Genomic DNA, 17,013 nt, shown 5'->3' with positions numbered 1-17,013 from the left:
CAGGATTATTCACTAATTTTCAGAGACATTATGCTATTCACCCAAGGGGTTACTACAAATTGGTATTGCTTTGAAACATTTGGTTTCTCTGAAGGCTGTTACTTGCTCATCTGAATTCTATTCAGCACCGAGTCTTTTCTGTCTGGGCCGAGGTAGGGAGAACTGGGGGCACGTGCTCTAGAGACGGGTCTCGTGAAGAGCAGCCCCCCATGATCTTCCAGAACCTCGTGCCCCCCTGGACCGTCCCCCCTGAATCCCGCAGGCACCTCTACCTCCATGCCTGCAAAGCTCAATCCTCCTCTTCCCCCACCTGCTTCAACACCAGGCTGTCAAAGGCGGAAACTTGGCTGTCACGCCGGTCTCTCCTTTTTGCTCCCCCCAGTCCCCAGACGACCAAGTTGTAGAGATTCGACCTCCTCAATATTCCTGGAGTTTACACCCCTCCACCCCATTGTCCTGACATTGGCCCCCACTGCTCTTTGCCTAGGTTTCTGTGGTCCAAGCCTTCACTCTTGTTCCTGGCCGATTCATTCCCAGCACCACAGCCAAGTCAGCCTTTGAAAAGTGCAGACAGACAGCATCCCTGCTCTCCTGCTTAAAGCCTTTCGTGGTGTCCATCCCCCTTTGGTGAAGCACTAAAATTCATTAGGTGGTATTTATTGGTCTCCTAAATGGCCTTTTCTGTTTCTGCCTCTTCACCTCTTGCCCCCTCCCCACAGGAGCTTCCCTCCAGCCATTCCAAGAGGGATGTTCCATCTCCCTCTTGCCTCCTGGCCTCTGCCCCTGAGCTCCCCCTGTCGAGCATAGCCTCTCCTTGGCCTCTCTTGGTTGAATCCCGTGTGTCCACCATGCATCAGCTTAGATGTCCTTCTCCAGGGGATTTCTCTGCCTGGATGAAGTGCCCCCTCTCTGGGGCCCCACAGCACCCTGTGTACACCCCATACAGCTCCATTCACCATTTGCTGGCGTGTTTCCCCTCCCAGGCAGTAAGCTCTCTGAGGGCGGGGACTGTGTCTTGCTAATTGCTGTATTCACAACCCCTAGCACCAGCCAGGTAGCCAGCTGATATGGTGACCTTGTGAAAATTAGAGAAAGGCGGCGATTCTTCAAGATGCTACACTGCCATCTACCAGGAAATTGTTACAACATCTGTATATATCAATGATGGTCATGGGCAACTGCACCCTCTGGAGTTGTGCGATGCACAGCTTGGGCCTGCACAGCACGGAGTTGGCACAAGGGAGGCATGACACACACGTGGTGAATAAAGGTGTCTTTAGTGCCTGCATGTGTTATTAAAGTTATTTAAAAACCCTGCCTTTTGCAATGACTAGCCTGGCCATATTTCTGGAGCTATGTAACTACTCACAGAGATGCTGCCAAGAAGAACCCCAACTCCTTCCATTTCTCTTCAGCGATGGAGAGCTGAGCAGGAGCCGTGGGAAAGGCCAGGACATGATTCCAGAGCAGCCTGGCAGTTTTGGCAGCCCTTGGACGAAAGAGGGGACGGTCTCTGTTTTCCATGGAGGGAACTAAGACCCAGAGAGATGAAAACTTGTCCTGGGCTACACAGAGAGTTAGAAGCAAAGCCAAGCAGAGTGCTCAGCTGTCTCCCTAGCACCGAGCCTGGGGCAGCTGAAACTCCTAGGTCCCACGTGGGTGAGGCTGGACTCCCAAGACGGTGGGACTTGGTTTCTTTTGAGCAGGAGGGTTGCCAGCCAGGCAGTCTTGGAGAGAGTATCTCAGTCCTGGGAGGTGGCCCCAGGCCGGGCAGATGTGGGCACATCCTCATGACAGGAGGGCCAAGCTGGAAGGGACCTTTCCCCCTGATCTGCAGGTGAGAGAACTGAGGGATGGCAGCAGGGACACAGCTGGGGACATTTCTAGCTAATGGTGACACCTGGCTGTGCTCTGACCTCTTTGTTCTCAGCCCAGTGCTCCCCAAGCCATAATGTTACAGAATGTCCTTTTCTTAAAAAAAAATTTGTGATAAAATATACAACTTAAAATTGACCACACTAATCATTTTAAGTGTAAAGTTCAGTGACAGTAAGTACATTCACATGGTTGTGCTACCATCACCACCACCGCTCTCCAGAATTTGCATCTTGCAATACTGGGACTCTGTCCCCATTAAACAATAAATCCCATTCCACCCTCCCCCCAGCCCCTGGCAGCCACCATTCTACTTTCTACTCTGTGAATTTAACTACTCTAAGTGCAGTATGTGGAATATACGTGAAGTCATACAATGTTTGTCCTTTTATGTCTGGCTTATTCACTTAACATAACGTCTTTAAGATTCATCCATGTTGTAGCATGTGTCAGAATTTCCTCTGTTTTTAAGGCTGAATATACTATTCCTTGTATGTGTTCTACTATATTTTCTTTTTCCCTTGATGGACATTTTGGGTTATTTCCACCCTTTGGCTATTGTGAATCATGCTGTTATGAACACGAGTGTACAAATATTTGTTTAAATCCCTGCTTTCAATTCTTTTGGGTACGTATTCAGGAGTGGCGTTGCTGGATCATATGGTAATTGTATGTTTAATTTTTTATGGAATTGCTGTACTGTTTTCCACAGCAGCTGCACCATTTCACATTCCTACCAACAATGCACAAGCGTTCCCATTTCTGCATATCCTTGTCAATACTTGTTATTTTCATCTTTTTTTTTTAAATTAAAAAAATTAAAAAATAATAGCTATCCAAATAGGTGTGAAGTGGTATCTCATTGTGGTTGGTCCATTTTTCAGTCTTTAAATTCAGCTTTTCTTCTGGTCCTTGGTGTTTTCATGTTGCTCAGCTGTCTTTACAGTATTTCTGAGAGATGAAGTTCATTCTCCCTTTAACAGATGGAGAAAGGAGACCCTGGAACCTACCTTAGAAGTGGGAATGGCATGGTCCCCCTTTGCTTTGCATGTAGTGCAGGCCCTTGAAGTGCCTGCTGGACAGGCCCGTGGGGCGTCATCTTGGGCCAGAACTTGGGCCGTGGGAGGAAGCAGAAGATGACTTGGTTGGGACCCTCACCTCTGCAGTGGGTCCTCTGGGGTATAAGGACAGTTTTATATTTGCTGCCTCAGGGCAAAAGATGCTTATAATTGTTTTCACTGGGATAGAAGAAAAAAACTTCGAGCTCTGGCTGAGGGAAGAGTCATATGATACAGTTTGAATCTGTCCCGAATTCAGAGAAAGAACAGAGGCAAACTTTCAAGATTTCAAAGCTTAATTTAGGGTAAGCTGGGAGTTCCCTGGTGGTCCAGTGATTAGGACTCAATGCTTTCACTGCCGTGGCCCTGGGTTCAATCCCTGGTTGGGGAATAAGATCCCACAAGCTGCTTGTAAACAGACCCAGATTCCATGTGACCGAGCATCAAAGTCATCCCCTCCTGGACTGGCCAAGAACTGTTTATGACTGCATTTTGAACATGGCAATGCCAAGACTGATGAAAAGAAAAGCTTTAGCTAACACTCACAATGGTGCTTAAAATGTACCTGACACAGTTCTAAGTGGTTTATATTATTAGCTCTCTTAACAACTTCATAACAACTTTATGAGGTAGGGACTATTATTATGTCCATTTTACTTTTGAGGAAACAGAGGCCCAGGGTGGTTAAGTAAGTTGTCCAGTGTCACACAGCTGGTAAATGAAGCTGAGATATGAACCCAGGAAGCTTGGCTCCAGAATCAGGCTTTGGGAAGTTTGAAGAAAGGGTCAGGGTCAGAGGCCTGATTTAGTAAGACATTGCTTTAAAAAGAGTACTTCATAGTTTATAGCGTTTTATATGTTTCATTTAATCTTCACAGTAACTCAGTGTGACAGACATTCATGTCATTCTCATTTTGACAGAGGCAGAAACTGAGGCCTAGAGGCATTTAGGGACCTTCCTAAGAAGCTGGCATGGTGTGTTAAGGAGGATGGGAGAGAAGGGACCCTGTGCACTGTTGGTGGGAATGTAAATTAGTGCAGCCATGATTGCAAACAGTAAAGCAGTTCCTCAAAAAATTAAAAATAAAGCTACCATATGACCCAGCAATCCCCCTTCTGGGTATATATCCAAAGGAAATGAAATTAGGCTGTTGAAGAGATATCTGTACTATCATGTTTACTGCAGCATTATTCACAATAGTCAAGCTACAGTAACAACAGAAGCATCCGTCGACTGAATGGATGAAGACCATGCGATATATATATGTAATATATATAATCTATAACTATTACATATTATATATATATGTATTATTCAGCCATGAGAAAGAAGGAAATCCTGCCATTTGCAACAACATACATGGACCTTTAGGGCATTATGCTAACTGAGAAAAGTCAGACAGAGAAAAATGCTAGACGATATCACTTATATGTGAAATCTAAAAAACCTGAACTTGTAGAAACAGAGTAGAATGGTGGTTACCAGAGAACAGGCGGGGGGCGGGGTGGGGGCGGGCAGGGAGGAGTTAGGGAGATGTTGGTCAAAGGGTGCAAACTTGCAATTAGAAGATGAATACATTCTGGGGATCTAGTGCACAGCCTAGCGATTATAGTCAGAAATAATAGGTTATATACTCCAAAGTTGCCAAGAGACCAGATCTTAAATGTTCTCACCACAAAAAAAATGGTAACTATGTGACCTGATGGAGGTGTTGGCTAATGCAATGGTGGTAATCATTTTGCAGTATGTTAAGTGTATCACATCAGCACACAGTACACCTTAAGCCTACATATGCCAATTATGTCTCAAAAAAAAGAACACAAGAAAAGAAAAAGACCCAAGAAAGCCCTCTCGGAGCAGCCACTGACCCTGTCTGACTCCACATCAGTCCCTTTTCCATAATTGTGGCTGGGTGGCAGGGCTGGCTTCCTGCTTGCAGCCTCAGCCTCGTCCTCACCTCTGGGCGACCTCCGTGCTGCTGCCTGGCATCTCTGAGCTGGTCCGGCTGCCTGTGCGTCACAGTTGGTCTAAGTCGGTGGACACAGCTGTGCAGAGGAGAGTTTGCAGACATGGAGGGAGCTTGGTGGCACCTGAACACAGAGTGTGGGGAGGAACTCAGAGGCCCACTGGGCTGGAAAAGAAAGTGGGGTGCTCCTTAAGGGCCAAGGGGTTTGCCCTTTGTCCTGTGTGCACTGGGAACCACTGAGGGCTTCTGAGGAAGACAATGGCAAAACTGGCGCTGGGCTTTAGGAGGCTGGGTTTAATTCCTCTCTGACCCACAGCTTGGGCACTCTCCTAGCCGAGTTCCAAAAAACCTGTCTTCCTAGTTTGCACGCGACTTCCTTGTGTCACTGAGCGTGACTCTCTCAGGGGCTGTCGACACTCCAAGGACACTGGCCTTTATAGAGCACAAGCATCTATCTATGTTTAGTTTGTAGTCTAGTGACTGCAAAGCCTGTGCTGGGGAACCTGGGGAACCTTGTTCGAGCCTCGTAGTGGCAGGCACTGTGGTGTTCTTAGCACTCGGAACTGAAATTTAGGTTTTTTTAGCCCTCGGGTGGATTCCTCCCTCTTCTTTTTCTGGAAAAAACTCCTGTTGACCTTTCCAGACCCAGTGGCATGCTCCCTCTCCTGTGGTGGCTCCTGGCTCCCTCCTCATAGGATGTGAGTGCTGCTGCCCTAAACTCTGACAGTGCTTGATGGGTCCCTGTTCTCTTTGTGCTAGAGATATTCATTTGTCTTATTTTCCCAGCTAGGCTCTGAGTGCCTGGAGGGAAGGTTCAGGGCTTCGCTGTCTCTGTGTCCAGCTCCGGGCCTGGCAGAGTTAAATGCTTAATTGGGCACAGTCATCCCAGCACATGTATTGCCTGCTGACTGATACACAGGTATTCTAGGCGCTGGCGTGCGGCAGTGAATAGACCAAAGGAAATTCCCCTCCTGCCCTGCAGCTCTCAGCTTATTAGACCCTCTGCATGTGACCTCCACTTCCATAAATACCTTCTGAGGGACAGACTTCCTGCTGCCTTCCTCAGATCTGGGGGAAGTTATGTTTTGAGAATGGACTTTGACAACTTGAGAAGGAGAAGCGCTTTCTTTACGGATGAGGGCCATGTTCCTTGTATCCTCCAAATGCTAACACAGTACAGTTCTCTGACATTGGTAGGTGGTAGGTGCTTGCTACACAGGTATTGGATGGAGTTTGGAGTAGAAATAGACTATAGGTAAGATTTTACTCGGGGGGATGGGGCAGCAGGTGACCTGCTTGGGCCAGGGCAATCCCTGGTCCTGCACAAGGAGAAGAACATAGCCAGCTCCAAGAGTTCTCTACAAAAGGATTGGCTTTTAGAGGCAGATGGGGCCCGACGTGATGCAATCAGACCACAAAATAATTGGTTTTAATTCTAGACCATGCCTCCAATAGGTTTTGTTCCCTCTCTTGGCACTTTCCCAGCTCTGGGACACCCTTTTGAATTTTAGAAGCAGCAACTTGCAGACGTCCACCCTGCCTTGAGGAACAGGAAAAGACAGAGGCTAGAGAGGGGGCGTTGTGGCATTCTGGAACCTGTGGCATGACACAGCTATCAAAGGATCCACTCCCCTCCCTCCAGCACACTCATGCACCAGCTGTCAAGGCCACAGGAAACCACAGAGAAAGGGCACCGTAACTGGGATTCCAGGGTGCCCAACAACTCATCCTGTGGTAGCAGAAAGGATGGTTCCTGGCCAGGCTTGGCCACTGATTTAGCTGGGCAAGTCAGCGTCCTTCCTTGGAACTCAGTTTTCACATGAGTAACATGAGAAGGTTGGATGGGATGGTCTTAAGTGCTCTTGTGGCTTTCTGTAGGAACGAGCAGGGGCTCTGGTGTCAGAGACACCTGATTTTAAAATGAAGGAAGCTTGAGCAGTGGGTAGAGTGGTGTAGAGAGTGGTATAGAGGGTTGCTTGGGTTTCAGAGCCAGACACCTGGGTTCTGATCCTGCTCTGCCCCTTATTACCTATTTAACTTTGGACAAGTTGCTTGACCTCTCAGAGGCTGGGTTTCTGTGCAGACATAGTGATGCACCCTCCTCCCTTGGTGGTTGGAGGAAGTGTCTATAATGAGTTATCTCAGGGAGGACCCTGAGCTCAGGGCTCGACACAGAGAAAGCCTGTAATCAGCATGGGTGATGGCGGTGGTATTTGAGATGCTAACCACTTCGACAGGTGCCTTTGAGGCTGGGCGCAGGGTTTGAGAAGCTGCTCTGAGCAGAGCACTCCGAGGAAGCAATACACATGGGGATGTAAATTTCTATCCAAAAGTTGCTTGCTCATCCTGAGGGCAGGGCCACAGGAACAGCCAGATCACCCTAAAGTGTCATGAGTGGCTTCCCCCCACAGGGACAGGCCAAGCCTCCACGCAGCCCACGGGGGTGCATCCGGTGAATCCTGCGACTCTGGGTGAGTCCCAGGGCTCCTGGACCAGTCCCAGCTTGCTCAGTGCACGGCCTGGGCTGCGGGTCTGGGTGAACACGCTCTCTATTCCTTTCCAGTGCGTCGGTCCAAGGCAGCTGATGAGGAGAGGAGCCGCCGAGCTCAGCGCGCCCGGGACGAGTACCGGCGCCACTCACTCCGCGCCATCCAGAAGGGCACGGTCGCCGGCCTCAGCTCCAGGTTCCGAGAGCTGGGCCAGAGTCACGAGCAGGAGGCGAGACTGTACCATCACCTCCCGGGCCCGGGACCACCTTCACCCCTGGCCGTGCCCGGCAGGTGGGTCACGGACTCTCCCGCATCCGCATCTGCGTTTAGCTGCGGGAGGGCCTCTGGCTGGGGCGTGAGGGCATCAGGGATGCAGTCCGGCTCTGCCTCCAACTTGCTGTGAAATTTGGGACTAGTCATTTCCCCTCTGTGGGCCTCAGTGCCCTAGTCTGTGTAATGGGGAAGAAGTGGGGAAGAGGAGTCCGGGTTGGAGATTCCTACCAACTCTGGAGCTCTGGGCGGCTTCACCTTTTGGGGATCTAGGATTCCTTTGAGAATCTAAAGAAAGCTGTGTACCCTCTTCCTTGCAAAATATTTGCATATAATTTCAAGCTCTTAAAGATCCGTAGACCCCAGGTTAAGAACTTGTAATATAAGACCTCAAATGGGTTAAATGTGGCCCAGCAGCCTGGAACCAGAGCTGGCTGCTGCCTTTTGCAACCTCAGGCAATGCTGGCGCATCCCCGGTTCTGACAGCAGGTTGCAGTTGAGCACAGTTGAGTGCAGGAAGGTCCTCACACACATTGGGCTGATGAGTGGTTTGGCAAGGGCACTCGGGTGACTGACTGCCCATATTTGCCAGGACTGAGGGTCACGTGGTTTCCTGGAGCCTCTCCACCTTCCGCCTGTGCCCACCTCAGGCCAGCCCTAAGGCTGGTTCCCCTCCTCATCATTGCTGAGCATCTGCTGCCCTAGGGAGGGCTCAGGGGCTGGATGGTGAGTGCCTGCTGCTCCCTGAACCACAGTTAACCTGCAGAAGAGTCCATGCAGCCCCAGATGGTGGAGCGTTGTCTGGGTTTTGCTTTAATTGGGATTTAGGATTATTCATAAAACCTCCTCTTCCTCTCCTTGCAGCCTGGGGAGAACTGATCACACCTGCATTCCTTCCTTCCTTCCTTCCTTCCTTCCTTCCTTCCTTCCTTCCTTCCTTCATTCCTTCCTTCCTTGTCATGTACATGATTCACAAACCAGAAAGTTTAAAAAGATACATGGAGAAAAGGGTGACTCCCATCCTAGCCCTCCAGCTACTCAGTTCCCTCGTCCCCACACAGGGAACCACTGCTCTTAGTTTACGTGACCTCCCAGTTCCTTTTTGCAACTGCCAACATGAAAAGTCATAGTTCCCTCTTTTTTTTTTTGCATAAAAGATTGCCTATCAAACACATGGTTCTGCATCTGGGTTTTTTTCCATGTAATTATACATTTTAGAGGTCATTTCATATCAATTCTTACCTGCTTATTTTTATTTAGTTTTTCTTTTACAGCTGCTTAGTATTCTATTTCACAAATGTGCTCCAATGTATTTATCAAAACCTCTATTAATGGACGTTGGTGTTGTTTGAAATCTTTGATTATTACCAACAGTGCCCTTCATGAGTAACCTTATAGACATCAATTTTATACACATGCAACTATTACCTACAAGAGAGAGTCCCAAAAGTGGGAGCAGTGGGTTGAGGTCTGCGTGCACTTATAATATAAATATTCATAGTTCCCATCAACTTGCCCTCCACAGGGGTGGTACCTATGAACACTCTCATTGTGTGTGAAAAATAACATCTCAGTGAAAGTTTAACTTTGCATTTCTATTTATGTGTGAGATGAAGTATTTTGTATACGTTGAAGGGCCTTTGGTATTTCCCTATCTGTCTGTTCATTTCCCTTCCTGCCTCTTCATTGTGTTATTGGGTCATCACCTATTTCTAGGAACGACTTGAATATTAGGGAAAAGAATCCTTTTCTTTGTGATAAACATTTATTCCCCTTGCTTTGTCATTTGTCTTTTGACTTTTATGATGATGTTTTCTGACATGCAAGAATTCTTGAGTTTCGTGAGGTCAGATTTTCTTTTGTTTCCTGGATTTGGAGACATGGTTAGAAAAGCCTTCTTCCTCTTGTGCTTTTTTTTTTTTTTTTTAGGAAGCATAATTTGTCCTTCAGGCCCAGAAGACAGAGCTGCATGGACCATGTTGCAGTCTGGCTCTAGGCTCACTCTGTGTGGCTGTCAGTAGGGGAGCAGTGACGGCCACAGAGAGCCACCTTGGGTGGGGCGGAGGGACCAGGGACCATGCAGATGGAGCAGCAGACGCAGGACCAGAAGCCATGAGTCAGCTTCCTCCCTGTGGCTGCCCCACCACAAAGGTCCCCCGGCCTCGCTACCCTCAGCACTGTGGTGCTGGCACCGGCGGCCAGTACATGCTTGCCTGGCTGTGCTGGGGGCAGACACATGGCTGACGGGAGAGAGTTCCAGGTGCAGGAGTGAGGCTTCTGGCCAGGTACCCTCTTGGAGCACCTGGTCCTAGCATTTATATTGTGGGGAGTCAGATTCTCGGTTTAGAAACAGACGGATAAGAGTGAATGAATTTTCCTTGCTGTTACTTATAACCTCCCCTTGCTTTCTAAGGAGAATGAATCCTAGAAACCGGAAGTGTTTTTTTCCCCCCTGAGCACAGTTACTTATTGGGGAATGCAAGTGTGAAGGAAGAGGCTGGGACAGGGCTGCAGCGTGCTGCTTCATAAAGAGGAAGGGCGTCTGAGGTTCCCGAGAAGAGGGAAGTCCTGAAGGGGGGATACAGGGGGGCAAAGCTGGTTGGAGGGGGTCAAAAAAACCTGCAGAGGTGCCAGTGGGAAGGAAGGGGTTTTGAGAACAGACACCACTGATGATGGCGTAAGCCGTTCAATGGAACCTCACCCTCTGTGTTTCTTATGGCATCTTTTCTAAAATCTGCAGTGTTCACTACTGTGTGTGTGTACCTGGACTCATTTTAGGGCAAGTAAAAATAGAAGCCTATTCTGGGGTTTGCCAGGAAGTGCTGGGCTCAGCATCAAAGTGTTTGTTGGTGCAGGGGAAATGCAAAGACTTCATGAGGGGACAGCTGACGTTTATTTTATAAAAGACGATGACAATGGTGGTGAATTTTAAATGCCAGTGCTATTAGGTGGACAGACAGCAATGACAGTGTGAGAATTTGCCAGGTTGCTGTCATTCATGTGGAAGGATGAAAAAAGTTGTAGTTGTTCAAGGTGGACCCAAAGTCAGCTCTTCTGATGCTCTATTTTCTTTTTCATCTATTTTTTTTTCTTTTGTCTGTGCCACACGGCTTGTGGGATCTTAGTTCCCTGACCAGGGATTGAATGCAGACCCTTGGCAGTGAGAGCATGGAGTCCTAACCACTGGACCTCCAGGGAATTCCCAGATTCTCTATTTTCATACCATACATTGTGATCGTGCTACATATCAACTCAACACACAGTGGTGCGTGCAGTTACGGGGATGAGCTGGCAAACTCTTCCTGGGCTTCATGTTAGTGTGGCTCTAATACAGCGAGCTCTTACGTGGCCCCATCTCTGTATACATTCAGGAGCTACAGTATAGACATGAAAACAATTAAAATCTGGGCTTGCTTTTTAAAAAAATTAATTAATTATTTAATTGGCTGTGTTGGGTCTTCGTTGCTGTGTGAGGGCTTTCTCTAGTTGTGGCGAGCTACTCTTCGTTGTGGTGTGTGAGCTCCTCATTGCGGTGGCTTCTCTTGTGGAGCACGGGCTCTAGGCACGTGGGCTCAATAGTTGTGGCTCACGGGCTCTAGAGCACAGGCTTAGTATTTGTGGCACATGGGCTTAGTTGCTCTGTGGCATGTGGGACCTTCCCGGCCCAGGGATTAAACCCGTGTTCCCTGCATTGGCAGGCAGATGCTTAACCACTGCACCACCAGGGAAGTCCTGGGCTTACTTTTGAGAAAATATCAAAAAGCATTTGATTCATTACTCAGACCTTCTTCTAGTGCCCCTAGTCATCTCACGCTCAGGATCTTCAATCCATCACTGGATACCGCATCAGAAGTCAGCCCATACAGCTCCTCATTCCCTCCCCTCTCCCTTTCCTCTGTCCTTATTCTTCTTATTTCTTCGTGGTGAAGCTCAGACTCTCTCTCTTCTCTCTCTCTCTCTCTCTTCCTGGCTGCACTGCGCAGCTTGCAGGATCTTAGGATCTTAGTTCCCCAACCAGGGATTGAACCCAGGTGCCACACGGCAGTGAAAGCACTGAGTCCTAACTGCTTGACCACCAGGGAACTCCCCAGAGTTCTCTTCAATGTGGGTTTGGGGAAGGCGGAGGACACGCACACATTAATGATTTTGCTTCTATTACATTAGGATCCTTCTTCATTGACGCTGATGCCCTGGCCATTCTAGAGGGCAAATATGCCTTTTGTCTCCCTCAGACATCCCTTCCTGTCCTGTTTCACACTTGCACCTGCGTGGCTTTTTTTTCAAACTAAGTGATAACAGGTTTTTTTCGGGAAAAATAATAGCAGCTGGTACATTATAATCTGCAAAGTGCCTTCAAGTACATGGCTGATTTAATGTCCTCCACAGGCATGAGCGTGGGCGTCGGGCTTGGTCACTCTCCCTTGCTCCCCTCTCCCCCCTCCCCCCTCCTTCCCTGACTCTCCCACACTGGGTCTCTGTCTCAGCAGGACTTGGGAGCGGCCCCTGCGTCCAGTCTCCAGAGAAGTCATAGTCCGCTGGTTTAAGGAGGAGCAGCTGCCTCGCAGAGCTGGCTTCGAGAGGAACACCAAAGCCATTGCCCCCTGGTTCCACGGTAGGGTGGCTTTCCGGATCGGATCCCTGGGACAGATCATTTCCGAATCTCAGCCTCTCTCTGGGCTTGGGACAGGTCCTGAAGACCACTGCAATCAGGGCAGTCGAGGACTTTAGACTCCGCTAATTCTGCTCTGGCCCCACAAAGACTGGCTGGTCTCCCAGAGCTAAGGCTTAGGACTCCTGGCTCGCATTCTGGGAGTGGAGTAGAGAGCCGTCCCGTGTCTGTCCTCCCTTTGCTCATTGAGTGTGCTGAGGTCGAGGCACAAGCTTTGATTTCCCCGGGGCATGTGCTGAAACACTGAGTGACCTTTAGGGAGAGGGTCAGAGACCAAGTCGCAACACCTGTGAGCGGGAGTCCAGGGGACCGCAGGCCCCAGGGCTCTGGACGTGCACCGCCCTCTCTGCTGGGAAGGGATGAACTTGACTCTTGCCTACTACCCTCACCTCACAGCCTCCGTGACTGTCAAGGGCTCCTCAGAGGCATCTTCTGTCTTTGCATGGGGCCCAGGTAGGTGTGTGAGTCCCCTCAGGGCCTGATGAGTGAGGTTAATCTGGGAGCAATGGGAAAACTGAGCCACATGAGAGGTTAGGCTAGCTTTCCTGGTTGGCCATGGGCTCAAAGCGGCCAGGGCCCTGTGTCTTAGACATCTCTGTATTCAGCCCTCACCTCTGCTTCTTACCTGCTCAGGGATCAGGTACAGAAACACATCCCAGACAAATGCACCCTCTTTCTCTGTTGCCACTGATGTTGAGTTCTCCACCTCAGTGGCATCCCCATTGTGTCAGCCAGATTCTGCTTAGCGATGCTACAGGGACAAATGATCCCAAAGTCTCAGTGAGGTCTGCCAGCCAAGACTCATTTCTTACCCATGTTACATGCCCGATGGGAGTTGGTTGTGAACTCTAATCTGGGCCTCAGACTGAAGGAGCTGCCTCTGTTGGAAACACCAGTGATCTCATGACAGAGGCAAAAAGCGAGGCATGGCCAATGACACGCTGGCTTCTGCCTGGAACTGACATATGCCATTGTTACCCACATTTCTCTGGCCAGAGCCAGCCTGGCATCTGTGGTGTGGATAGTTTGGAATGATAATAGAATCTGTTATGACCATCATCTACTTTCAGACCCCTTCCTTCTCCCGGGCCTCCACATACCCAACAGAAGGACGCAGCAGCTCTTCATGGCACAGAAAGTCGACCGTCAGCATTCATGCGTGACTCAGCTGTGTGTCCCTGGAGCTGGCCCCGGGAATTCCCTGCCTCTACCTTCTGTCCCCATTGTGTGTCCCTGTAGCCCCTGTGAGAGGTTCCATTTGAATCACTGCTTTCCTTTTCATTCGTATATTATCCTCATCATGGAAGTGCAAAACCAGCATCTTAGGCGTAGTGCAGCTGAAAAGTCCTGCCAAGGTGGGGGTTTGTCGGAACTGCTGGCTGCTCTGCTGTACCTGCGGCAGCCAGCGGAAAAGGCACGGCAGAGCTGCTCAGATTTATCTTTAGCTTTATTTTCTATCCTGATGAAGAAAAATGTAAGTTTTGTATTGTCACAGAACAAACAGAACCATGATTTAAGTCTCGCAATCTACGTAACTGATTTCGTGTTCTTCTGCCCGTTCTACCATAAAGCGTGCAGGAACGTTGCTAATACGCCGACCAGAGCTATTTAGCGTCAGAGTTTTCATTGATCTGTGACAAGATGAAAGAAAAAGGCTCCCATATGGAGGGCGGCCAACTATCTTTGCTTGGAAAGAACTGTGTTGTGTTCGAAGATAACCTTTCCACAGTTTCAGTGTTCAACTGTCCTGTCTCTTATGCATTGATGTGGATAGTAAAGAGTAGTTATTTTTAAAAATATATATATTGCCTTTGCTCAGAAAAGCAAAAAAGAGAAAAGCCGCGTGTTGGCTTTCACACTTTTTACTTACACCTAAAATCCCAACGTCTGGAACTCCTGGTGCGGTCCAACTTCTCTTCCAATGTAGCAATTCCCCATAGCATCGCTGGTGGGACTCCCCTCGCTAACCTATACAAGAGAAGAAGCCTCGTGCCCCGCAGTCCATTGTTAGGAAGTCTTTGCTGCAGGTTGGCTGGGGCTCTGTTCTTGACTGGTCTGGGCTGGCCATCTCCTCTGGGGCAGCTCTGCCCTGTGTAGCTCGCATGCTCCTCCTGGGACCGGCGGGGTAGCCCAGGCATGCACGTCTCCGCAGCCAGACAGCACGTGGCAGCACGCTAGGCTCTTGACGTCTCGTCTCTGAACCAGCACTGTCACTTTCACCTTGCGCCCTTGGCCACTATATGTCACAGAGTTGAGGGGGTGGGAAAAATATTCTGCTCCTTTTGTGTGAGGAATTGCAAAACCATGTGTCAAAGGGTGTGAAGACAGGGAGGGGAGGAGAATTTGAGCCAATAATGCAATCCATCACAATCCCAATATAAATCTTTTCTTTCCTAGTGAAAGCATTCCTAGTTAATTTAGCTGGATTTTAGATGCAGGTTAAAAAGGACTACTGTGACTTCTGTTTTCTTCACTTCTGTCAAACACATTTGGATGTGTTGAGGTGCAATCCAAAGAGCTATGTGAACAAGGAGTCGGAAGACCTGGGGCCCCCTCTAGAACCTAGCAGCCCTGTGACCTTGGGTGTGTCCTTCCATGCCCCATCTGTGATGATAACATCGACTCCCCGGGATACGTATGAAGATGAAGCCAGCAAACGTGCTCTGTCCACCATGACGAGCCTGAGTGCTGATGCCTCCTGAAGTCCGAGGTGGGCCACCAGAGACCCCGCCTCCCCGGGGAAATGGTCTGGAGAGGCGGGCTCAGAACACAGAGGGGGAGGGGAGGAGGAGCTGGCTTCCTGCTGGGACCACAGGGTTCTTGATAAAGTCCCCACTGTTAAAAAGAGAGAGAAAATGGTAAAGTCATTCCTCGTTTCTCCTTTGTTATGTTCCAGCGGTTCTCAGAGAGACCTCTGGTTATACAAAAATACTCCTGAGAAAAGCTAGTGCATATAAGCTTGGCTTTGGGGGGAAAAATCTATTTTTGGACTTCAATATGTATCTAAAACTATTAAGAATACCCTCTGTCTAACACTGGCTAATCAGAACCCATTTCTCTTCCTGAGCTTTACGTCTAGAAAACAGCCACACTTTGTGCATGGTTTATGGTCTCGGCAACAACAGCCGGCTGTCTGCGGCTTGTTCTTAGGGCTCGGTGGGGTCTGCGGCTGTGCAGTGGATGGTGGAATTGGGGCTCGGGTGCTGGGAATGAATCTCCTGATGGCCTGTCTTGCATGCAGGTGGGGTGTTCACGTCACACCTTTTCTGACAAGCACCATGTAGACAGTGCAGCCTGCAGGGGCCTGACAGTTGCAGCTGGCTTTCTGTGCAAAGCAGAGCTCCCAAGAGGAAGGGGCACTACTTCCTACCTTCCCACGCTGCGACTTCAGGGCACATGTGGAGGAGAGGAGTGTTGAAGGTCCCGGAGCTGCAGGGTTCTAGGATGGGTCCATCCCTCCAGGCTCCTTGTCCCCCTTGCTCTTGACCACAGCGCATCCGAATGTATTTGAAGCGGGGATAGGACATAGAAGTCATAGCAGTCGTTTTTAGTGGTTATTTGGGGGAATGTTTGTCTTGCAAAAGCAGGGAACAGAGCTACCACTCCCCAATCTCTGGAGTCCTGTCTGGAGAAAGGGAGATTGTTAAAGGGGGTTGGGGGCTGGGAGTTCTAAAGAGACACATTTCACTTCAATAGGAGAAAGATGGTTGCAGCTACTATTGGGCAGTGGGATGGCTATTGGACTCCTTAGATGGGTGACCCGAGGGCCCTTAAGAGCTTTCTGTCCCTAGCATCTGTGATGCAGTGTGATTCTGCCACCATTGCCCCAGGACCACTGGTCTTGCCCACGCTGAGCCTCCAACGTTTTCTCAGGTGGTCAGGAGCATGGGAAAGGTTGGCCAGGATGTGAGGCTGGCCAGAGAGCGGGCGCCTGGGCGGAAGTCTGCAGGCTGAGGAGTGAGGGTGTTCTTCTCCCAGTGACTGCTGTGCTTCTTTGCTTTATTTGTGTCTCTGTTACGGGTGCTGTTTTCAGTCCGGAAACTGAGGCACCGGCAGTGGGCACCCCATCTGAATGGCCTTCCAGGAGTCTTGCAGCAGGGGCAGAAACACCAGGCTGTCCTGCCGGGAGGCAGCCCCTGGGGGGGTGGGAAGGATTGTGCCTGGGGAGGCAAGGCTGAGTGGGAATGGGGTCTTGATGGGGTCTTGCTCGCCTACCACCGCCCTCTGCCCCCCGCTGCCCCATAATTACATGCACTGGGAGATCACATCCTCTCTGAGCTGCACAGAACAGAAAGGCTTGAACTGGCTGATCAGTGTTGACCATTGGTGATCCTCCAGGAAGGATGCTGCTGTGAAGTCTTCTGCATTTGCCTGGCTGTGTAGATGTGCAGAGTGGCTTGATGTACACCATCTCACAGGTACTCTCAACTTCTACTTGAGCTGGTCATGTTAGCCCCTTACAGATGACAACACTGATGGCCAGAAAGCTTGAGAAACCCTCCCTATTTACTCAGCAGTAAGCATGGGAGCTGGGACAAGATACAGGGCTTCTGGCTCCCAGTTTTTCTTCCTCCATTCTGGTGGCTCCTTGGATATGCTGCTAACCAGGGAGGGAGATTGGGGCAAAAAAGTGCCTCCTCGGGATTCAGAATCCCTTACTGTGTATTCACTCAAACGTCTTTCAT

General features: G+C 49.5%; 1 protein-coding gene across 2 annotated transcripts in view; it reads left to right on the top strand.

Annotated features, from left to right (window-relative positions):
• SH2D4B (SH2 domain containing 4B) overlaps positions 1-17,013 on the top strand; it is a 79,578-nt gene that overhangs the window by 47,665 nt on the left and 14,900 nt on the right. Inside the window, exons 5-6 of one of the 2 annotated variants that reach the window (XM_057736328.1) lie at positions 7,464-7,680; positions 12,147-12,271. In XM_057736328.1, coding sequence (XP_057592311.1) covers positions 7,464-7,680; positions 12,147-12,271 — 342 coding nt within the window. Of the gene's footprint in view, positions 1-7,463; positions 7,681-12,143; positions 12,272-17,013 lie in introns of both variants that reach the window. The other variant, XM_057736327.1, reaches the window with a different exon arrangement.

The sequence above is a fragment of the Hippopotamus amphibius genome, chromosome 5 (genome assembly GCF_030028045.1).
Source record: "Hippopotamus amphibius kiboko isolate mHipAmp2 chromosome 5, mHipAmp2.hap2, whole genome shotgun sequence".
In the NCBI taxonomy this organism is placed as follows: Eukaryota; Metazoa; Chordata; class Mammalia; order Artiodactyla; family Hippopotamidae; genus Hippopotamus; species Hippopotamus amphibius.
Note: the sequence above shows the minus strand (reverse complement) of the source record. Positions and strands in the feature narration are given on the sequence as shown.